General features: G+C 57.4%; 4 protein-coding genes across 4 annotated transcripts; all 4 read right to left on the reverse strand.

The window, feature by feature from the left end:
* Positions 1-686: 686 nt before the first annotated feature.
* LBRM_13_1410 (conserved hypothetical protein) lies at positions 687-3,989 on the reverse strand (the record flags this gene model as incomplete). Its single annotated transcript, XM_001563231.1, has 1 exon — positions 687-3,989. The coding sequence occupies one exon, from the start codon at positions 3,987-3,989 to the stop codon at positions 687-689; it is 3,303 nt and encodes a 1,100-aa protein (XP_001563281.1).
* A 1,155-nt stretch (positions 3,990-5,144) lies between these two features.
* Positions 5,145-6,206, reverse strand: LBRM_13_1420 (putative ras-like small GTPases; the record flags this gene model as incomplete). Its single annotated transcript, XM_001563232.1, has 1 exon — positions 5,145-6,206. One exon carries the CDS (start codon positions 6,204-6,206, stop codon positions 5,145-5,147), a length of 1,062 nt encoding a protein of 353 aa, XP_001563282.1.
* Positions 6,207-10,074: 3,868 nt separating this feature from the next.
* LBRM_13_1430 (phosphoprotein phosphatase-like protein) lies at positions 10,075-11,832 on the reverse strand (the record flags this gene model as incomplete). The annotated part of the gene is made up of 1 exon (XM_001563233.1): positions 10,075-11,832. One exon carries the CDS (start codon positions 11,830-11,832, stop codon positions 10,075-10,077), a length of 1,758 nt encoding a protein of 585 aa, XP_001563283.1.
* An 8,126-nt stretch (positions 11,833-19,958) lies between these two features.
* On the reverse strand, positions 19,959-20,375 carry LBRM_13_1440 (ubiquitin-conjugating enzyme-like protein; the record flags this gene model as incomplete). Its single annotated transcript, XM_001563234.1, has 1 exon — positions 19,959-20,375. The coding sequence occupies one exon, from the start codon at positions 20,373-20,375 to the stop codon at positions 19,959-19,961; it is 417 nt and encodes a 138-aa protein (XP_001563284.1).
* Positions 20,376-20,760: the final 385 nt, after the last annotated feature.

A 20,760-nucleotide genomic window follows, 5' to 3' on the forward strand; every position in this document is an offset into this window, starting at 1 on the left:
GCACACCGCGAGGGCCCCCCTGGGCTTTTCACAGGGCCATCGCCAAGGTGCGCGGCAGGGGTGGGCCCGCGCTGCAGAAAGGCGCACGCCCAGTGGCCGGCGAGCACGGCTCCTGCCTCGCGCTCTGCCCACCCGCCGCCTCGCGGCCGCGACTACCATATGCCGACCGCCACCCGGCACGTCCCTCGGGGTGGCCCAGGCTCGCCACACCAAGTAGGCAGCAGGGGCCAGACGAGATACGCTCCAGTCGCCTTGGCGCTTCGCCCCATCATGTGATGGGCACAGGCGTGCTCACTGCTGCAGGTCGCTCCCGCGCAACGCTATCGAGGGCACACATTATGAGATCAACGCCCTGAGGGAGGGAAAGGCGCAGAAGCAACGAGGAGCGAGGGAGACACACAAACCCAAACACGTGTGCGAGATGTCCAGGTGTGAAAAGCTAAAGATAGAAGAGAATCAATAATCTAAGGTCACATGTCGGGAGGCACTTGGATGGGAGGAGGCACATCAGCGCTGAAGTAGCAAAGGGGATAGGCACACCCTACGGAGGAAACATGCGCCAGCAGTGCCGCGCAGTGAGATGTGGGAGAGACGCGAATAATGCAACCTCCTATCGAAAGGGACTGTATGCGTGTGTGTGTGTGTGTGTGTGTGTGTGTGTGTGTGTGTGCATCACCGCTGCGTCGTTAGTGCGACCCACCGCGCAGTTGAGTGATGATAATGCGGTTCTGTTCTTCCAGCCGCGCGTTCTGCGCCTTTATGCGGGAAAGCTCAGCCGCCACCGCCCCGTACGCGTCGGGTGTGGTCTTTGGTCTATCAGCTGCAGAGAATGGCCTGGTAGCGCTCGCATTCGCACGCTCACCTGATCGCCGGACCTGGAGCAGCTGCAGCTGCGCCGCGACTGCCGTGAGAAGGGCGGGAAGTTCATCGAGTTCCGCTTCCTCGGCCACGGCAAAGGATGCGTTGCTTGCGGAGTCTGACAGGTCGCTATGCTCCAGCAACTCTTTTAGGTGTAGCAGAGATTCGCGAAGGTGGCGGGCTTGCACAGTGAACTGCTCCGTCGTCGCCGCGGAGCTGCTGCTGCTGCTGTTCGGGACACTGTGCGGCTTCACAGTCACCGACGGCCTCTCTTCGTGTTGCAAGCACACGGGAAGGAAGGAGGGCTTTGCGTCTCCACTGCTGGTAGAGCTGCGCACGACGGCGTCCTCTACATCCAGCAGCGGCCGTGAAAAAGCATGCTGTGTGTCCCGCCGCTGCCGTGGGCTGTCAAGGCACGCGGCAGGGCCGCCAGCACCCCCTCTCTTTGAGGCTGCGTCTTCATCGTCGGCACAACGTTCATCATCGACGCCTGCGTCAGCTGCCGCTGCCACCGCGGATCGGAGCACCTGGGAGTCCATGGTCATCTCCGACACATCAACCGCCGAGGCAGCCAAGTTTGTGGTAGCCGGAGGGCTCGCGGGGACCTCTACTTTGCTGTCGCGAGGCGTGGCCAACGGCGCTGGTGCACCGTTGTCTTGCAAGGAGAGGACGCTCGGCTCTGTGGCTGCGATGATGGAAGGCTGGGACTGCCGAGAGGTTCCAACTGAGCGAGGGGTGCGCGGGTGATAGCTCGTCTGACTGTCGCGCTTCTGACGTGCGTAGAATCCGGTCAGCTCGTTAAAGCGGTCACTGAGTTCGCGGCTGGACGGGGCGCATGCGGATGCGGTGCTGCGCTGCTTGCGGGTCTCCAGCAGTGTTTTAGACATCTCGCTTGCCGATGCGGTAGGTGCGCGTGGGTTACAGACGGGGCGCCGCTGTGACGATGATGACGCAGGCGGTGGAACTGTTGACAGCAAGGGGGCTGAGCTGCTCTTTCTCTCCACTACTTTAAGGGGTGGAAGCAGCTTCTCTGCGTCGTTGCGAAACACTGCAGCCCGATGCAGTGGCCCGAGCTTGTACAGGTTGAAACCTCCAGATCCGAGCGTCCACACATGCAGCGCCGCGTTATCCTTGTCCTCAGCACTGCACATCGCACGAACCGAAGGCGCAACAGCCCGCGTGCCGATCAGTGAGGTGCTGTCGCCTTTCAGATGCCATGCCGAGAGACGCGACCCACGGCAGACCACCACGATATCCGGCCGGTGCCTCGCCACAGTGGCCACTACACACAAGTTTGCAACGCTTTCTTTCTTCACCGCCTGTGCAGGTGGTGGCTCTGCGAGCGACCTCATAACCCATCTCGACCCACCCCTGAGCTGCACATATGCGGAGGTGGCCGCGCCAGCCACGACGAGACCACCCTGGCACGGTACCACTTGGTGAATGACATCCGCATGCATATACGTAGGCATGGCGGATACGCGGTCGGTCGTTGTCGTACTACAGCCGAGCGCGGTAATGGACGCGCGCTGTACCGCCACGACTCGGTCCGCATCAGTGGCTGTGGACTCAGGTCCCGATGAGGCTACATCGCAGCTACTATACACCACTAAAGCATGCGTGCTAGCAGGCACCGAGGCAGGGTAGGCGGTCTTGATCCTCTCCAGCTGGAGAACACGGCTGCCACTGCCGCTCCCATCCTTCGGTGCCTGTGCCCAACAGCATCGGTAGCGACGAAGCCGCAGCTCCGAGTACCCACTCGTCCCCCCTGCGGCTGTCGACGTCGTCAGCGCATACACGACATCGCCGGTGGGAGAGCTGGTAAGGCTGAGGACGCGTTCACTTGCGTCCGCAGTTGCACTGCCCAGTTCCACAGGTATCCCTGGTCCACAACCGTAAGCAACGAGAGCGTGGCGCGCCGTGTCGAACAGCACCACAGCACCAGTGGCAGGATGCAGCGTCGCGCAGGTAGAAATGGCGCCCAAAGCGCTGATCAGTGAGCAGCCAGGAGGGGAGACAAACATGAGCGCCTGTGGGGTCCACCAGCACCAGAGTGCTGAGTTCATGTACCAGACCTCAGCCGGCTCCGCGGGCCCTAAGGGTGGCGGCGTGAAGATGGAAAGGCGATGCAGTCCCATACGCTGCGTCCCCACCTTCGGCTCCATCGAGTAGAGAGCAAACACACCTTCTTGGAGGAAGAGGGCTAGCACGCCATTGCCTGCGCCGGCCCCACTTGTGAAGACATGAGTTCCGCTCGCAGGAGCACCAGTGGCGTCCTCGTGGGCCTCATTGGTCGTACCGACTACACTGCCGCCGCCACCTCCGCCTATAGAGGTGGTAGCGAGGGCGTCCTGCCACTTCACTTTGCCCTGGAACTCCCACGTCTCCGCCTGAAAGAGGCGCGCGATGGCACCGGTCAGCATGAGGCTCTCCTTACCAATACAACACAGCGCCGTGGCGGATGGTACCTTGCAGTCCATCCATCGCACCACTGATCCAGTAGAGCTGTTGAAGGCAACCAGAAAGCCGCTGCTTGTCAGCGCCAGGTAGGTATCCTCTCCTTCCACCGGACTCGCCACGCAACACGTGTATTCAGCGCCGTGCAGTTCCTCTACGGTGCTGCAGTGTCGACTCAGCACCATCACGCGATTGCGCTCTCTGTGCTTGGAATCCTGAACGTCAGCAGGTGCCTCTGCGTTGCCAGAAGTGGAAGGGGCTGTGGTCTGCACGCTAAACAAGCCAACCTTTCCAGCGCTACAGGCAGCGAAGGAGAGGTCGAAGACGAGACTGCACATACTCTGCAGGGGTTCCATGGCACCACGCCAGAGAAGCGCCTTCGTGTCGATATTCCAAAGCGAGAGCCGGTTCGGTGTTTGGTCAAACGGTCGACTGTGCAGCAGCGACGAGAATGCCAAATAGTTCACTTCTTCCGTGAAAAGGAAAGCGGCACCGTATGTGCAGTCACCGGTCACCGAGCGCGGTAGCTTTGTTGCCTCCGTCAGTACAGGATTCGTGAGAGAAGTGACGTAGAGGCCGTGACGGACCGTGCCGACACATATAATGTCCTTCTCAGGGTGCCCAGCAAGAAAACTGATACACTCGCTTGGAGAGGCGAGGATGGTCAAGCGCATCGAGTGTCGCCAGCGCGCCTCCGCAGGAAGATTACTCGGGTGCTCCTCAACTGTGTCGATAAAAGCGACGCAGTTGTCGGTGGCGGCGTACACGACATAGCGGCCACGGTACGCTGTGCAGCACCGCGACGACGAGGTGACTGCGTGGCCAGTGCTCCACGTCGGCGGCGCAACCGAGGATGACGATGGAGACGTAGGCGGCGATGGCGCCGATTGCTCCATTGTAACGCGTAGCTGTGCGTGTGTGTGTGTGTGTGTGTGTGTTCGTTTCTTCGACCGAGGTCGACAGTGGAAGGAGAAAGGGAGGAGAGAACAGCAAAAGGGGGAGGGGGGAGGGGGAGGTGCCACCTTTTATGCGGGTCTGTTCCCCTTTTCTTGTGGCTCGAGGGCAGAGAGGCGCTACCAGGCGAAACGGATATGAGAAGAGGGCAAACGAACGAGCGAACAAACGCGAGGAGGGGGAGAACAGTGGCGAGCAACCGAGAGGCGGCGGCAGCGCTGCAGGAGAGGACGACATAGAAGGAAGTCTCACGCAACGAACTTGTCGATCGAGAGACTCGAAGGGACCCAAGAGTGTCTTTTTTGCTGCTGCTGCTTTACCGTCGATCCGCACTGGTTCACCTACGCAGCGCAGGGACACACATGGAGAAAGGGAGAGATGGCACGGGGGGAACGAAGGAGAGGGACGAAGGGGCGTGAGACGACATCCAAACCGCCACCGCCTCACGCGCACAAATAGAGGCGGAAAGGGAAGAGAAAAACGAGAAGGACTAAAGCGGAGGGGAGTGAAAAGCGCGCGCGAGAGCCCCGCCCTCATCGTACATGGCCAGCACAGCAACAACCGACGCGAACAACAGCGGGCCGGCACGCTTTCACACACGCACCCTCGCAGGAATGGCGAGGCACGGCTTACTTTACCCCCCCCCCCCCACGGCGACTGCGGGAAGACACAAGAGGAGAATTGGGTGGAGCAGCAGAGCGTTACGCAGACGATGAAAAACACAAAAGTGTCAAGACACAGAAGGTGCACAGGGCCGAAGGGGTTGGGGAAAGAGGAAGTAGCCGGCATTAGGCACACACACACACACACACACGCACCGTCCTTCCTCCTCTCTCTCTCTCTCTCCACCACTACACCTTCGTTCCCCCTCCCTCTTACAGAACCTCACGCATCGCACATGCTGTGGGCTCGTCGGAGTCAAGGAACTCCTCAAAGCGTCGTCGTGCGGCGTTCACGTTGAGGCGGTGCAGCTCCACGTTCACCGTCGGGTCCACCGAGACGACTAACACGTACGTGCACTCCGTAAAGGGGCACAAGAGAGCTGTGAACGTCTTCGTGGCGATGCTAAGGCCGCATAGGCTGGTTGTGTTGTTAATGCAGCTCAGCTTGAAGTGCTTCACCGTCTCGCTCACCTCCGTCGTGCGCAGCTTCCCATCACCCTGGAGGAACAGCGCCGTCGAGCCATCAGCGGTGATGTTGCGATTGATGTGCGCCAGGCATAAAAAAGTGCTCCGCTCGTACAGCGCCACCTCGGCAGCGTCGCACGCTATCGCGATGCTCCGCATTGTGTCCACCAAAATGTCACGGTGCGGCACTAGCGAACGTACCACTGAGCTGTAGGCCAAATAAAGTGAATCGGACCAGATGCTCGTGCTGAAAAACTCAATGTCCATGCCGTCACTGGGGTCAATGCAGTTCACGATCTCTTGCTTGCGTGCCTGAAAAATCTCTTCGCGGATATCCTTGTGAATAAGATCAATCTTGTGCAGGAGAACGAATACCTTTGCCTTCGGACTGTATTGACGAATAAAACGCATCGCCTCACGGAAGTACTCCAGCATCTCTGGCAGCTTCCAGTCCGTCGTGGCGTTGCTGCCCTCGCTACCAATGCCACCAGCACTGCCCAGCCCACCGTGGCTATCGCGGCACATGCTGTTGATGTCGAACACAAAGAGCATGACGCCGACGTAGCGGAAGATGTACTCCTTTTGGCGGTTCAGGTACTCCGTGACGTAGCGGTGCTGGCCGCCACAGTCCCAGAGATTCAAAAAGAGGTTCCGCAGTATGTGCACCTGACTCTGGTCGAGAGAGATGGTGATGCCAAGTCTCAGCGCGTCGCGAGGGAGGTAGTTATCGAAGATTATACTGCGCATGCACGTCTTTCCGGCTCCGCCAGGCCCCATTAGGAGCAGCTTCTGCATTTGCTTCTGGTCCATATTGTGTGCGTGGGTGCGTCAGAGAGGAGAGCTACGTGGCGTACCTCACCAACGAAAAGGTGTCCACGTTTGGCAGTGTCTCCTCAGGGGTACGAAGAGGGAGCGCCGCCGATAAACAACGAGAGGCAAAAAAAGATGAGCGATAAAAACCACTAGAGGCATGGGGAACGGCGTGCACGTGAGCTCTGTGTTTCTCCTGCGCAGCTATCCGGCTTTGCAGATGTACACGCGCGTGCTCAGTGATGGATGGAGGGGTAGACGAAGAGGCAGGAGAGCAGAAAGGGCGAGAAAAGTGAGAAAGCGAATGGGAGATATGGCGTAGAGGAGAGGCGGGTGGCGAGAGAGGGTGGAGAAATGGTTCGCATGCGACGCCCAATTTCTCCCTCCTTTCGTTCCCTACAGGACCCCCCTCTCGCCGTCGCTGCTGCACGAGAGCCGCGCAGGGTTGTGTGCAGCAGCGACGGCCTGCCGCAAAAAGGGGAGGGACGCAAAAGAGGAAGAGGAGAGACGCACATCGACCACAATTCTGCTCACCCACTTCGTCATTACTCTACACGCACGCTACTCACTCCCCTACCACCACCATCCTTCGCACGGTACTTCGCTTGGCAAGCGGACGCATCACCGCTTCGTCTACGCGCGCCCGCTACTGTTTTCGATATTGTTTTCTTTTCTCCCCTTCGCGGGTGTGCGTTCACACGATGCATTCGGAGCATGTGAGAGACATAACCCTCATCCATGCGGAGGAAGAGAAGCGGAGTGACAACCGAACAGAGAGAGAGAGAGCGAGACACGCATCAGAGGGAAAAGGAATGAGGAGAAGGTATGCAGAGAACAGCAGCCAAGCAAGCACACGCGCACACACGCGCGGCAACAATGAGAGGGGGAGGGGAGCTACAAAAACCGAGAGAACGCGGCACGGCCTCGACAACGAACGCACGCGAGAAGAACCCCGGAAGAGAGGGGCGGCTGAGGCAACAGACGCACACGCACGCACACTCACAAGCAAGTCGTCGATGCATGAGCGCAGCGAAAAGGGCAAAGACAAATCCTGTGCATGCGGGCGTGTCTGTCGCTCTGCGTGTGTCTGCGCCGCAGTGCCCCGACCCCCTCCTTGACCTGGACGGGGGCGAAAGACCAACAACAAAGAGAGGGCGCACCGCACACCATCGCTGTCTAGAGCGCGCCGAGTCCTCACCGGCGGTACGAGTCTCACATACGACTCATGGGAAGGATCGCACAAACACACCTTTTTTATTGGCTCCCCGCGTGCCCACCCGCTGCCAGGCAGCACACGAGCCCAGCCCACCACGCGGCCCCCCTCGGCCTGTCACAGGGCCATCGCCAGGTGCGCGGCAGCGGTGGGCCCGCGCTGCAGAAAGGCGCACGCCCAGTGGCCGGCGAGCACGGCTCCTGCCTCGCACTCTGCCCACCCGCCGCCTCGCGGCCGCGACTACCATATGCCGACCGCCACCCGGCACGTCCCTCGGGGTGGCCCAGGCTCGCCACACCAAGTAGGCAGCAGGGGCCAGACGAGATACGCTCCAGTCGCCTTGGCGCTTCGCCCCATCATGTGATGGGCACAGGCGTGCTCACTGCTGCAGGTCGCTCCCGCGCAACGCTATCCAGGACCCGACGGCTGGCATCTGTAGCGGCGCATCGCTCTGCGCTCCCCACGTCGCGTAGGTGCGCGACTCTGTCACCACATGAAGTGGCTCGGCATTGGCAGGTGTGTGGGCAACTGGGCTTCCCCGCAAGAGAGTGGTGTGATGTGGACCCGCGGTAGACCACGCGCTGAGGTGGTCGGCATCTCCCTTCCTCCTCATGAGGAAGTCCGCAGAAGAGAGAAAAATAACGCGTGGCAGCGAGTATGAGAGAGAAGCACACGGAAGTGGAGAGGTGAGTAGCGGTAGAGAAAGGCGTGGGGCAGCAGGGAAGGTGGGTAGAGGGGGGTGCGAAGGAGGTGGGAGCGCCAATAACAACACCAAGTTGTAGAGTACGTCTGCTGCACATACACTCACAAGTGTACGCGTATGCCATCATTGTGCTTGAGCACCGCATCTTCGCGAAAGTGTGCGCGCATGACCTTGCATGTGGATATGTAGACTTTGCGCCTGGGTACGACTTCACCCACACATTCAGGCAGGTGGGTGTAAAGGGGACTGGGGGAAGGAGGGGAGAAAGGCTGAAGTGCAGAGCAAGAGGAAGCAGAGAAGAGAGCACACAAAGAAAATTCCTCGAGCAGCAAACAAAAGAAAAAAGAGCAAAGATGATTGGAAGCGCCTCTTACAAGATGGGGGAAGAGGAGGGCAGGAGGGGAGGGGGAGCGCAGCGACTGTGCGGAGGTGCACAAGTGTACCCGCTTGGCGGTGTGTTCACCAGCACCCTGTTGTGTTTTGCGCTTCTCTTTTACTGCCTTCATCGTTTCCTCATCGCAAGCGTGAAGAGTGAGACAGGTGAGCCCTGCGAAGCCAGGAAGGCACGCAAAGGGAGGGAGAGGGGGGAGAACAGAACACAAGAGAATACACACACACACACGCGTATTGCTGTAGGGGTGAGGGGGATGTCCGCTAGCTCGTGCAGGGCTTACAACAGGCACGCCGACATCATGCGCACGTGCATTGCAGGCGCGCATTCAGCGGTGAATGAGTCGATTAACCAAACCGCTGCTTCAAGTGAGGTGTCGTTTCGTTTCAGCGTGCGAGTTCGAAGGGGCAGTAAACACTCGGAAAGGCTAACGCACCTCGAACACCATCAGGAGACAACGCACAGAAAGGAAAATGAGGAGAATCACAGCTGAGACTACACGCGCCGCACAAACGCCCACAATGGAGCAAAGACCCAGCCGCCCAGGGGCAGACGTGGCCTCGTCGGCAACGCCAACACGCATACAAGTGTGCCAGCATGGGAAACAGAAAATGCGATCACCAAAATATTTGCATCAGCGCAGCGATAACTGCGCCCGCCCCCCGCCCCCCGCCTGCGCTTTCCCAAGCGAATTTCGTCGCGTCGCTGCCCAAGACCAAAAAGTCAAAGGGCAGCTGAAGACCAACGCAGCGCAGGAAGAGAGCGGAGAGGTGAAGAGGAGGGAGACACACGTCTCCCCAAACGAGCAAACGCACCTTCACGCTGTGCCCCTTTCGTCTCCGCTCCACAACGAACACGCTAACTAAGGCACGCACACAGCCGCAGCTCACCCACGCCTCTGCCGCACTGCGGCTTGGCCCAGGTCGTCAGGCACAAACCGCCTGCCGCCGGATCGGGCCATGCGTCTAGCGGGCTCTTCGCATACCTCCTCGTCTCTTCGGCGCACACGTGCTGCGCGATCGGTGCCAGGCAGACCTGGGTGGACTGCACGCCTCCATCCACGCCCGCCGCGTCCACGGCCCTGCGAGACCCCCGCACCCAGCCTGCACTCCACCCTTCTCCCTCAGCCGCCTCACACGGGGGTCCTGGAGGCCTCCATGGTGCAAGCCGCGGTGCTCGCGTCACGCCTCCGGGGCCTGCACCTCATCGGCTCACCCGGTCGGGCATAGGAAACGCTAGCGAAGTTGTAGGCAGAAGAACACGATCGAAACGGTGACGCCAGTGATGCGGAGAAGTAAGCGCACACATGCACACAAATACACACACGCATACGAGTAAGGAGGAGGGGAAGAGAACAAGAGAGGCGCCGAACGGTGTACAACAGTAAGGCAAGACATAAAACGACAGAAAAGGCGCTTACATTGCCACACACGAGTACTCGAACTCGGGTAACGCGATGTATGGTTGCTGCTGAGATCGCCGAGAGGTAGCGAGGGCGCATGGCCCCGTACGCGTTGCCTTTGTGTCCTTCTACACTTCGGGCACCGATCCCCACAACGACTTAGTTAAAATAGGAGGAGATGTGGAAGCTCAAGTCCGGGCACGAATAGTTCCTCTCCTCGTAGCACTCGTACTGATGGAAGAACGGTCTGCTTGCTTCTCCGGACACAACCATGACGGCGCCACGGTTATTGTTGACGCCGCAGTAATTGGGGGCGGAGAACACCGTCACGACGCGGTCGTCGTGCGTCCAGAAATACCCGTCCATCGTCAGCTGATGTGCGCGGCAGATGAAGTTCAGTTCGTTTTTCTTACAGAAAGTGCTCGAAGCGGTAGGGCCAAAGTTCCACCCACACCCACGCGAGCTAGGGGCAAAGCAGCCTGCGTCCGAGCATGGATCAGACCAGAGAAGGCCCTCAACAATGCTGTGCGCCTCCTTCGACAGCTTGCCAGTGTCATATGCGTGCCGATCGATCCTCGAGATATCATCCACCTTCTGCAAGGTTGGCGAGAGGCCGCCGTGAGTAACAAAGAAGCGCATATACAGTGACTGCACGATAGCAGCCAGCGGCAGGTCGAGGAACACCTTGTTCACGGCGCTCCACACCGCCGCGCCGGTTGCGGCGCCGAGCGACGACGTCACCTCCGTCAGGAAGCCGTACACCCGCGACGTCCTCTCCACCTCGTGGTTGCCACGCATCAGGTACACCAGCGTCGGGTACTCCACTTTCAGCGCCAGCAGCAGCAGCACCACCTGCAGGCTGTGCGGGCCGCGGTCCACGTAGTCGCCCATGAACAGGAAGCGGCGGTCGCGTCCGTCCAGGTTGCACTGGTGCCGGTCGTACTGCTGGCAGAGCACGCTCGTGTAGAGGTCCTGGAACTGGCCGTGGATGTCGCCCACCACCACCAGCGTGTCGTGTTCCAGCACCTCCAACTCCAGCACCGTTGGCTCCTTCTCCAGCACCGCCGTCGCCGCGGCGCACAACCTCGTGAGGTAGTCCTCGCTGAAGAAGTGAGCCTGCGTGCACTCGCCGCCGTCCTCCTGCGATGCCGCCGGTGCACCGACGTCGCCGCGCTCGCCGCGGCGCAGCAGCCACTCAATCAGCGGCACAAACTCTCCGCTGCGCGGCGTCGAAGAGAAGAAACGCTTCTCATCCTTCGTTTTTCCGCTGTTGCGAAGGGGTAGGTTATCCTTCTTTAGGTCGTCAGCATTCGTCGACGAGCACTCCGAGATACCTAGCGAGGTGTTGGTACCGCCGTCGTGGTGGCTATCTTCAAGTGTTAGCACGCGTGATAAGAGCATCTCGTCGGCGTTGTCTAACACCTTCCGAAGGCAGTTGGAGGTTGGGCTCAGGGCAACAGCATCCACCTGGCATGGCCTATTGATGCTGCTCAAGCAGCTTGAGACGTTGAGGCGACCCTCGACATCGGTGGTCTGGATGGGCGGTGAATTCACAGCGAGCAGAGCCTCCTGAGGAGCACTGGACACTGGCAGCTCACGAAAGCTACTCGTGGTGGCGTAGGCGTTGGTCGCAGGTTTGTTGCTGCTGTACATCACGGAAGGAGAGGCAATGATTTGGATGTGGTGGCTAGTGTTGGTCAGGTAGTACTCCACATCTGCCGCCACCGTGAAAGCATCATTGGGGGGTGCGTCGCTATCGGTGTTGCTGCTGCTTCGGCTTCTCTCGCTATTGGTGCCAGTGCTGAAGGTTATGGTGGAGGTCTCTACGCACGCAGGACGGAAAGTATGCGCTTTACTCACAGAGGCGCCTCCCTCTTCCGCCTTATGCGAAGTGGCGAGCGGCACAGACTTTTTCATACGCGAGATGTTGTAGCAACGAAGGGAAGGGGAAAAGATGCACCGAGTCGCGCGTGTGTGTGTGTGTGGGGGGGGGGTATGAGTATGGGTATGGGGAAGGGGGGGGTGCTTGAGACTTCACACAAGGGCAAGTGAAGCACCACAGCAGGTAGGAAACACATAAACTAAGCGAGCCCGCAATCGACGACTAAAGGAAAAAGGGCCAACGAAAAAGAACCAAAGGCAGACGGAAGCGATGAGGAAGAACGAGGGGCGGAGAGGGTCACGCACGGCTATGCGAGCGAGAGCGAGAAAGAGAAAACGAGCAGAAATGAAAGTGCTCACAGGGAGAGAGAGAAACAACCACAGCACGGAAAAGGGGAGAAACAGAAGAAGCGAGAGGCGAAGAAGAAAACATATATATGTGTGTGTAGTGGCCGCTGTAGAAGTCGATGTGCACGTGGGTGTGTATATATGTGGGGGTCTGTGGAGTAGGAAAGAAGTGATAACCCAGAGCGTGCCAACTTCACATACACACACCCACACACACACACACACACACGCACACACACACACACACACGCAGAAACACAGCGGGACGGGAAAAATAGAATCCGCTACCAAAGGCGGCGGGAAACAAGTAGCCAGGGGGGAGGGTGACAGGAACTAGCGAGGGGAAAAAAAAAATAAAAGAAAGAGCACCATGCAACGCGAAAGAGAGAGAGGCGGAAGACAGAGCGAAACAACAGGAGGGGGCCTCTAATGCGAAGAAACAAGCAAAGACACGCCGTGCAGCTGAATAAAACACAAGCGCGCACTTTTCTTTCCGTGGGTGCAACAAGGGCCTCCAAGGAGGAGGAAGAGAGGGGCAAAGACAGACAGACACGCAGAGAGAGAGAGGGAAAGTTTGTGATGACGTGTTTTCCTTTACCCGTGTCTGCCTCTCTCTCTCTGTGTTGCTTTGTTTTCCTCGGGGAGGGGGGTGTGGAGGAGGATTTGTTGTGTTCACGAGAGGGATGTGGAAAGACGTTGGGGAAATGAAGCGAGTCGCACGAAACGCAGAGCCAAATCGGAAAAGCCCCCAAAAAAAAAAAAAACAGAGCGCTGGAAGAAAACGAGGCTGCCCCAACAGGCGCTCTCCTCCTCCCCTTTTTTTTGTCAAAGGCAAAAACCTCCAACACAAAGAAGAGCGAGCGGCGTCTTTTTTTTCGTTTTTTTCTTGTTTTCTTCTCTTCTGCGCCTCAACCGGTGTAGGCACGAACAAGGCCCCAGTTAGAACAGCGAATCACCAAGAGGGAGAAAGGGGGGGGTGGGAGGGATCAGCGAGACGAGCACGTACACGTGATATACACACAGGCACACACCCACACCCCTATCGACAGAAACCCACAACAAAAAATCCCTTTCACTGGCAAATACGCCTGAAGGAGTTTGCTGTGCTTTGGTTGTTGTTTTCAGCTGCCTTTATGCTCTTCACTTGTGCTCACCTCTCCTTGTCTTCTGGCGTTGTGCTTACGTAGTCCAGTGTGCTTGTTCGCCCACCTGTTGGGTTGAGATAAACACGAGGAGGCGGTGAGAAAGAGAAAGAGAGAGAGGGACACCAGCAGAGCACGGGTTCGATGAAATACACGGGGAACAAGAACAAAGAACCCTGGGAGTCCGTGATGGGAGATAGGGGTGGTGCGTGCGTGTGGGTAGAGCGAGGGGGACACAAAGAAACGAGAAGAGGAGTAAGTGTATCGACCTCGGAGAAGACGTGTGAGGGGTGGCCGACTGCCTTATTGGGTTTATTTTGCGTTTCGTTTTCGAGTAAGCGAGAAGGAGAACGAAGCAGAGAAAAGGGGCCTAACGGCTGAAAAGGGCACTGCGCTTTGACGTCCTGTGAGACGCACAGACACGCACAGGCAGAAGGGGAGAGACGCGGAGAGGATAAAGACGAAAAGGAGAAGACCAACGACGGGCACGCACTCGGGAGAAGGGAAGAGGGCGACGATAGGAGATAGAGAAGCTCAGCACTTACATAGAAGAGAGACGAGAGAGCCAGTTGTGGGATGCCGATTTGAGTGAGCCTCGTCTTAAATCAGGAACGCTGGCCTCGTCTAAGAAAACACAGAAGTTAGCGGAGGGAGCAGGAGGTAGTGGCCGAAGAAAGCGACGACAAAGGAGAAGTGTTTTTTTTTTGTGGGGGGCTGAACGCAGAAAAGAACAAAAGAGAGCGAGGGCGACACAACGGGCGTTGGCGTCCTTCCGTGAGCTTCGAGTCACTAATAAAATGTTTGTTATGCGCCCTTTTGGGCGTCTGAGTGCAGCGCGTTGGTCTGAAAAAGTGTTTGCCGGCTCGTTGGTTGTTTGTGCTTGTCTTTTTCGTTTTCCGCTGTGCCGTACACGCGGGTGACGTGATGCAAAACAGCGAGGCCAACAAGCGCGTGAAAGAACGCAAGATGAGAAGAAAGTTGGCCAACCGTGCAAGCACGCACGTATGAGTCGGCAGGGAGTGCTTCGAAGAGAGACACCAGTGGGCAGTTCCACGAGGCAATCCCTATGAAACGTAGAAGAAGAAGAGGTTTGAGCAGTGCTGGTCCGATGAGTCAAAACACACGAAAGCGCACGGAAATGAGGAGAGAGCGGCAGGGGGGGGGGGGGAAACGGCGTTGGCGAAGTGTTGCTTTCCTCTCGTGTGCTGAGCAGGGGAAACACTACGTTAACAGCGGAGGAACTGCGGAGATACTCTTGAGAAACAAAAGGGGGAGCGGGACAGCACAGAAGTAAGAGCGAAAAAAAAGAGCAGAGATCAACCGAGGCAGACCACGAGCGTGCGTACTCACTGGTAATACTCCCTCACCGACACAGAGGTGCCAAATAAAGAAACACCCAGCGTGTTCACTGAGCGGAGAAAACAGAAATAAAAAGAGGCGCAGAAGAAGACGCGTGCGCCTACAGGCACCAAGCAACTCTGCAAGAACGCGCGCAGGAGCACAAGAAACAGCGAAAAGGGCGTTTTTTTCCTTTGCACCTTCTCTGCTCGTTGGGGGCGTTGGCGTTTGAGAAAATAAAGCTGAGAAAATGCGAAAGCGAGACAGCAGAGACCGTGCGGGGAGAAGGAACGAGCGAAGCAGGCAGGGGGGCAAACACTTGAGCTCCTCACACAACTAGAAAAGAAGAAGCAGCAAAAAATGATTTGTACGTATGGACCGGTGTACACTGCAGATGCATGCGTTTCTATCCACTTATCGAACTATAGCCACCCGTCCCTTATCGATTCAAACGAGTAAAGGTCGCTGAAAAGGGGGGGGGGGCGAAGTCCCCTTTCGTTGTTGGCTCTCGCTTGGGTGAAACAATGCCTTCCACTTTCGGCGACTCCTGTGACTTTCCTTACGCGAGTCTTTGCGCCCTTTCGTTCGTCTGTCTCCGTACAGGCAAGCGCGCACACGCGGACAGAGAGTAGAACACCAAAAAAAAGAGGACGGCTGGCGTGTGTGTGTGTGTGTCGCTAGACGACTCTACAGGCTCCTTGCTGTCTTTTGGTCGTTTGTGGGTGTCTGGGAGAGTGGGGGACGAGGAAAGCGAGAGGCGCTGCTTCCGCTTTGATCGCGAAACGCGCACCCCGTGTTTTTGCGTGCGGTGGCGGCGGTGATCGCTGCTATTTCTGTAGAGTCTCGTTGACTTCTCTCGCTTTACAGGCGCTCTCTCTTACGCTTCTGGTCGGCTGCTCACGATAGCGAAGTACCGTGCAGGACCCATCACGTCTCCTGGCAGAGCACGGATGATGCGAGCAGGCGAAATGAAACGACAAGAAGAAGCCAAAGCAAAAAAAGGAAGAAGAAAGCAGAGCGCCAACGGGGGAGGGGGTGTGGTGAGAGTGGCTGCGCCTGAAGGAGCGACAGTCGCGCGCTTTCACAGATGAAAGGGCAAAGGAGCGAAAGTGCAGTAAAAACAAAAAAGTGTGTGCAGACGGAAGAGGGAAAGCAGCGGTACTTCAGCACGAATGAGACCCAAACACGGAAAGAAAAGAAAAAAAAAAAATGGAAGAGAGAAGTCGATAAATCAGAGGAAAAAAAAACGCGCAGAGTAAGAAAAGGGGGGGGGTGAGGACACGCGTTTGGTGCAACAAGAAGTGACACGCAGGGAACGATGAGTGGGACGCACACGCAACTTCACGGAGTAACAAAATATACAACGGAAAAGAACAAAAGAAAAATGAGGAGAGGACTAATGGAAGAGGCGGCAAAAATGCTGAGAGACGTTTTCAAAACAGAGAAAAACAAAATCCGCAAAGATGGCGCAATGCGAGCTGTACAACACAACCAACGAGAGAAGACACGCACGCACGCACAAAAAAAAAACTAACGACGACACAGAAGAGAGAAAAAAAGAGACAATGAAACGGAGAAAAAGGGGAATCCAACTTGTCGAGCTGTCGGAGCACACGGGTCAAACTCTGAGAGACTCCCAGCGCAAGAAGCAGGGGGGAGACGGAAAGAGAAACGAAATCGTACGAACGAACCCGGCACACACGGACAGACAAGAGTGACACCGAACAAGGCGCAATGAAGTCACGCAGACGCTGGGGAATAAGAAAGAATGAGAAGAAATGGGTACAGTGAAGCAGCTCGGTGAGCAACCCGAGTGGAGGCGCAGGAGCGCGATACGACGTAAAGTGCTCCACAAATGACGCAAGAAGGAAAAATAAAGACGAGAGAAGAGGGGGGAGGCCGCTTGGAAACAAAACTTAGCCCGTACGTGCCAACGAAAGGGGAGAAAACAATAGCGAAGAGCTTCCAGAGAGAGAGAGAGGAGGGGAGTGCTTGTGGAGAGAAGAGTGAGTCTTGGAAGGGAGGGGGGATTGCACAGGAGAGAAAATGCGTATGTTTCTGCCCTCGACGTCGGTCTCTTGATGATGCAGCCGTCTAACGTTGTGCGTCACCGTGCGTCTTTGACCAAAATGCGAGAGGGACGCGGTGGTGGGAGGCGAGTTGGGGAGAAACGGTGTCAGCCCCAATAAATGAACCTCGCTTGAAGCCTTTCCAACACAAATGGCACCGCTCGTACTGCCTTCCTCCCCTGCTGATATCGGCGTGTGCGGGCCGCTCTGTTCGGCGGCTTGAGTGCGAGACGGGGGACGAGTGTACCGGGGGAAAGTAGAGAAGGGCAGTCGGCTGTTTCCTTCCAGTTACTATTTTCGTTTTTTTTTTCTCTTCCGCCCTGTTTGTTTGCTCAGCTTTCAGCCACTTGTTTGAGCGACGATGCGTAGTTGTTGGAGGGATATCCACCTTGCTGCAACCCGCCTTCGTGTGTGTGTGTGCGTGTGTGGGTGGGTGGGCGTATGTGTACACTTCTTCGGCTTTTTCCTCACGCTTCTTGCAACAAGGGGTGCGAAAGATAAGGAAATGGGGAAAGTGGCGTATGCGGTGCACGTTCAACACAGAGGTGCGAGCTCACCCACTAAGACACGAATAGAGAAGTACAGCAATGTAAAATGTGTGTGTGTGCCATGCAGAATTGTACGCACATATGCGTGTGGCTAAGACGACGCAAAACAGCGAGAGGAAAACAAAAGGAAAGCAACTTGGAGGCAAGAGAGGCCCCAAGAATAATAATAAAAAGAGAGAGCGGAAGACAGCCTGTTGGGGTGTATCGCTTGCTTCTAAGAGCACACATGTGCAGGCGTACGTGGGGGGGGGGGGGTAGTGGCAGGCGGAGAGGGAAAAAAAGAGAGATTAAAAGAGTTAGGTGTTGTTGATGGAGGGTAGAGGGGCTCAGTGCAGCACTCCCCAGTCGCCAGTACTGCCCTCCTAGGAGAGAGCATAGAGGAGGGGACAAGAAAAAGCGCACACCTACATGTGGTGTTCACGGTTCTTGTGCTTACCATCTCGCGCACTGGGCAGCACTACATCTCCAGAGGGGCTTGTGTGCGGCTCGCTGCTTCCTCTACCATAGGACGCTACAGTTGCTCTGCCAACACTCAAACTATGCACAGAGACAGCGACATCTCCTTTTTTCCTTTCATTTTGGGTCCGCTCCACAACGAACACGCTAACTAAGGCACGCACACAGCCGCAGCTCACCCACGCCTCTGCCGCACTGCGGCTTGGCCCAGGTCGTCAGGCACAAACCGCCTGCCGCCGGATCGGGCCATACGTCTAGCGGGCTCCTTGCATACCTCCTCGTCTCTTCGGCGCACACGTGCTGCGCGATCGGTGCCAGGCAGACCTGGGTGGACTGCACGCCTCCATCCACGCCCGCCGCGTCCACAGCCCTGCGAGACCCCCGCACCCAGCCTGCACTCCACCCTTCTCCCTCAGCCGCCTCACACGGGGGGCCTGGAGGCCTCCATGGTGCAAGCCGCGGTGCTCGCGTCACGCCTCCGGGGCCTGCACCTCATCGGCTCACCCGGTCGGGCGTAGGTAATGCCGCACACTTCGCACACATGCACTGTGTGGCGGATTTTGTGTGGATCGCGGCGTGTCTTTTCCGTCCCTCGCTCGCGCTTCTCTGACCTCTGAGTGCTTTCCACGGATGCAGTCCACCATTCCTGGGGTGCTGAACAGCGTGCGCGCACCAGTGGATTATGGGGGCCTGCTTCAGGACCGCGCTGTCTGGGGAGAGGGACTCGCTGCCTTCATCGACGCAACGGTGTGTATATATCTGAATGGCTTGCCCGACTGCACTTCTGGAGGTGGGACGCTGATACGAGTCTGCGGCGGGAGGAGTATTCCGACTTCAACTGGTGAGCCCTAGCACACTGAATTGGAGTGGGTGTGTCAAGCAGAAGAAGCACGCGGATAAGCACATGCCGGTGCGCAGCGAAGTCGTAGAACGTACAAGGGCATCCGCAGATTTGCACAACGAAGAAACTCGACCTGCGAGGCTCAGCACGATGTGAGTTCCTGCGGCGAGCGACACGACTTTCCTCTCTTCAGTGCAGAATTTCTTCTCGGTGCCGCTTCACGTCGAGCGCTACCGTTTCGGCTGTTTGCGCATGACCAGGCAAAAGAGGAGAGGGAGAGATGGGGGTCTGGTGAGGGATAAAGAGGGGCGAAAACAAAGGTGCGTCTGCAGAGGGGGGGAGGGAGAGAGGAAGCAGGTGAGCGGACAAGACACGCGTGAGAGGATGGGGAGGAGGAGGGAGGAGGGAGGGAGGGGAGGGGGAGGGGAGAGACTCATACTAGGGCAAATAGAACAGCACAGGAACCAAAAACAAAGACAGCCGCCCACTCGTCCCTCTTTCTGCACTTAGCCGTTGGACAGGTATAGAGGAGGGGAGTACGGAGTCCAACTGGGAAGAAACTCAAGCCACCACAGTAGCACGACGTGTGGCAGACACCGTAAATACTAGACACACGTGCTTAAGAGAAACACGAAAGAAGAAATGAGCACAAGAAGGCGCCCCTCTTTCTATAGGGCGTAAAGGCAAACGTCACTCATTGACGCAGAGATAGGCGCGGGCGCACATCCGCACCTCCGTATCACCCGTCTTTACCTTTTCAGCAGTCGTCGCAGCGTGGCTGTGGGTGAGCGGGTCTGCATGAGGTGCCACCGGTGGTGGTGTGATGGGTAGTGGAGTCCGTGGGATTCTGCCCTCGCATCTCTGTTCTTCGCCTTTCCATTTATCAGCACCACCGCGCCTGCACACTGTCGCTCCCTCTCACTACGTTTTTCGCTTTTTTTTTCTCAGACTCCACTTTTTGTTTAGACCGCCCTTGCCCAGTCGATGTTCTCTGCACCCCGCCATCACCACCGAAGAGACCGGCCACCAAAGGCAAGGGGGCTGTGAGAGAGTTGCGCGCCCCTCCTGTGGTGATGCCGGCCTTTTTTTTTTCGTTTACAAGTAGAGGGCTTGAAGAAACACGAAAAGAGAAGAGAAGAGATCTGCAGATACAGAAACAAACTAGCACGGAGTGGTGTGAAGACGAGATGATGGCAGGGCAGCGGAGAGGAGGCGCAAAACGAGCGTGAGACAGTTCTTTGCGTGCCGCCGCCGCTGAACTTACACTAGCAGCTCTACGCTTGTGGATTTGCGCAGTAGTGCGCGTGCGTCAGTGGTGGTGGTGGTGCAGCTCACGGCGTTGCAGGCAGACAGAACCGCAGAGATAGAAATGAAGCAGTGGCGCTGTCTCACGGTGTTACCTCCGCCGGCAGACACTCACTCAGTACATAGACCCCTCCGGTGGCTGCGTGAGCTTGCGGTTCTGCGGCTGCGCCATTTCCTTCCGCAGCTCCGACAGGCACATTTCCATCGTCGTTCGGCGGTCCCAGTTCTTGAAGGTGTGGAACTTGTTGCGGTTCACCGTACCATCGGGGTCGACGCAGGGCAGGTTCACCTTACTGAGGAAGCGAATGTGCGGCGGTACCTTTGGATAGTTCTCATCGCAGTAAATCTCCAGCGACAGGATGCGATACTCAAAGGTGCTGCTAGGGGGGCCTACGATAGTGCCGTTCCAGTAGTGGAAGTAGATGTCCTCCGTGTCACGCAGACCCACGGAGACGTTTTGGTTACTTCCTGTGGCCTTCTCGCCGGCCTCTAGCTCCTCCAGCAGGCGAAAGTTACGCGGTACCTCGACCATCGTCGTACGTCTGCAGGAGCAGTGTAAGTGGATATGTCTTTGATGAAAGGACCAGCGAGAGAGAAGAGAGCGCAACAGCACAGCAGCGGCAGGAGCACACGGAAGCGAAATAACTGGAACCGCAGAAGGGGGGAGGAAGTTGAGAGGTGTAAATACACGCACAGAAGAGGAGTTGGCAAGACAACCACGTCACCCCAAGAGCAATGAAGAACTCTAAAAACAAGAGACGAGCAAAAGAGATAAGGCGGGCGCAGAGGAGGGCAGGGGTGAGTCGTGCGTATCGTTGAAAGTGAGCAGTACAAAAAAGGCGTCAAAGGTCCGAGTTGCTGAGACAGAAAAGCATACCGCAGATGGGCGCCGTCCACAGACGCGCGCATGCAGAGAG

This window comes from Leishmania braziliensis, chromosome 13 (genome assembly GCF_000002845.2).
Source record: "Leishmania braziliensis MHOM/BR/75/M2904 complete genome, chromosome 13".
Lineage (NCBI taxonomy): Eukaryota > Euglenozoa > Kinetoplastea > Trypanosomatida > Trypanosomatidae > Leishmania > Leishmania braziliensis.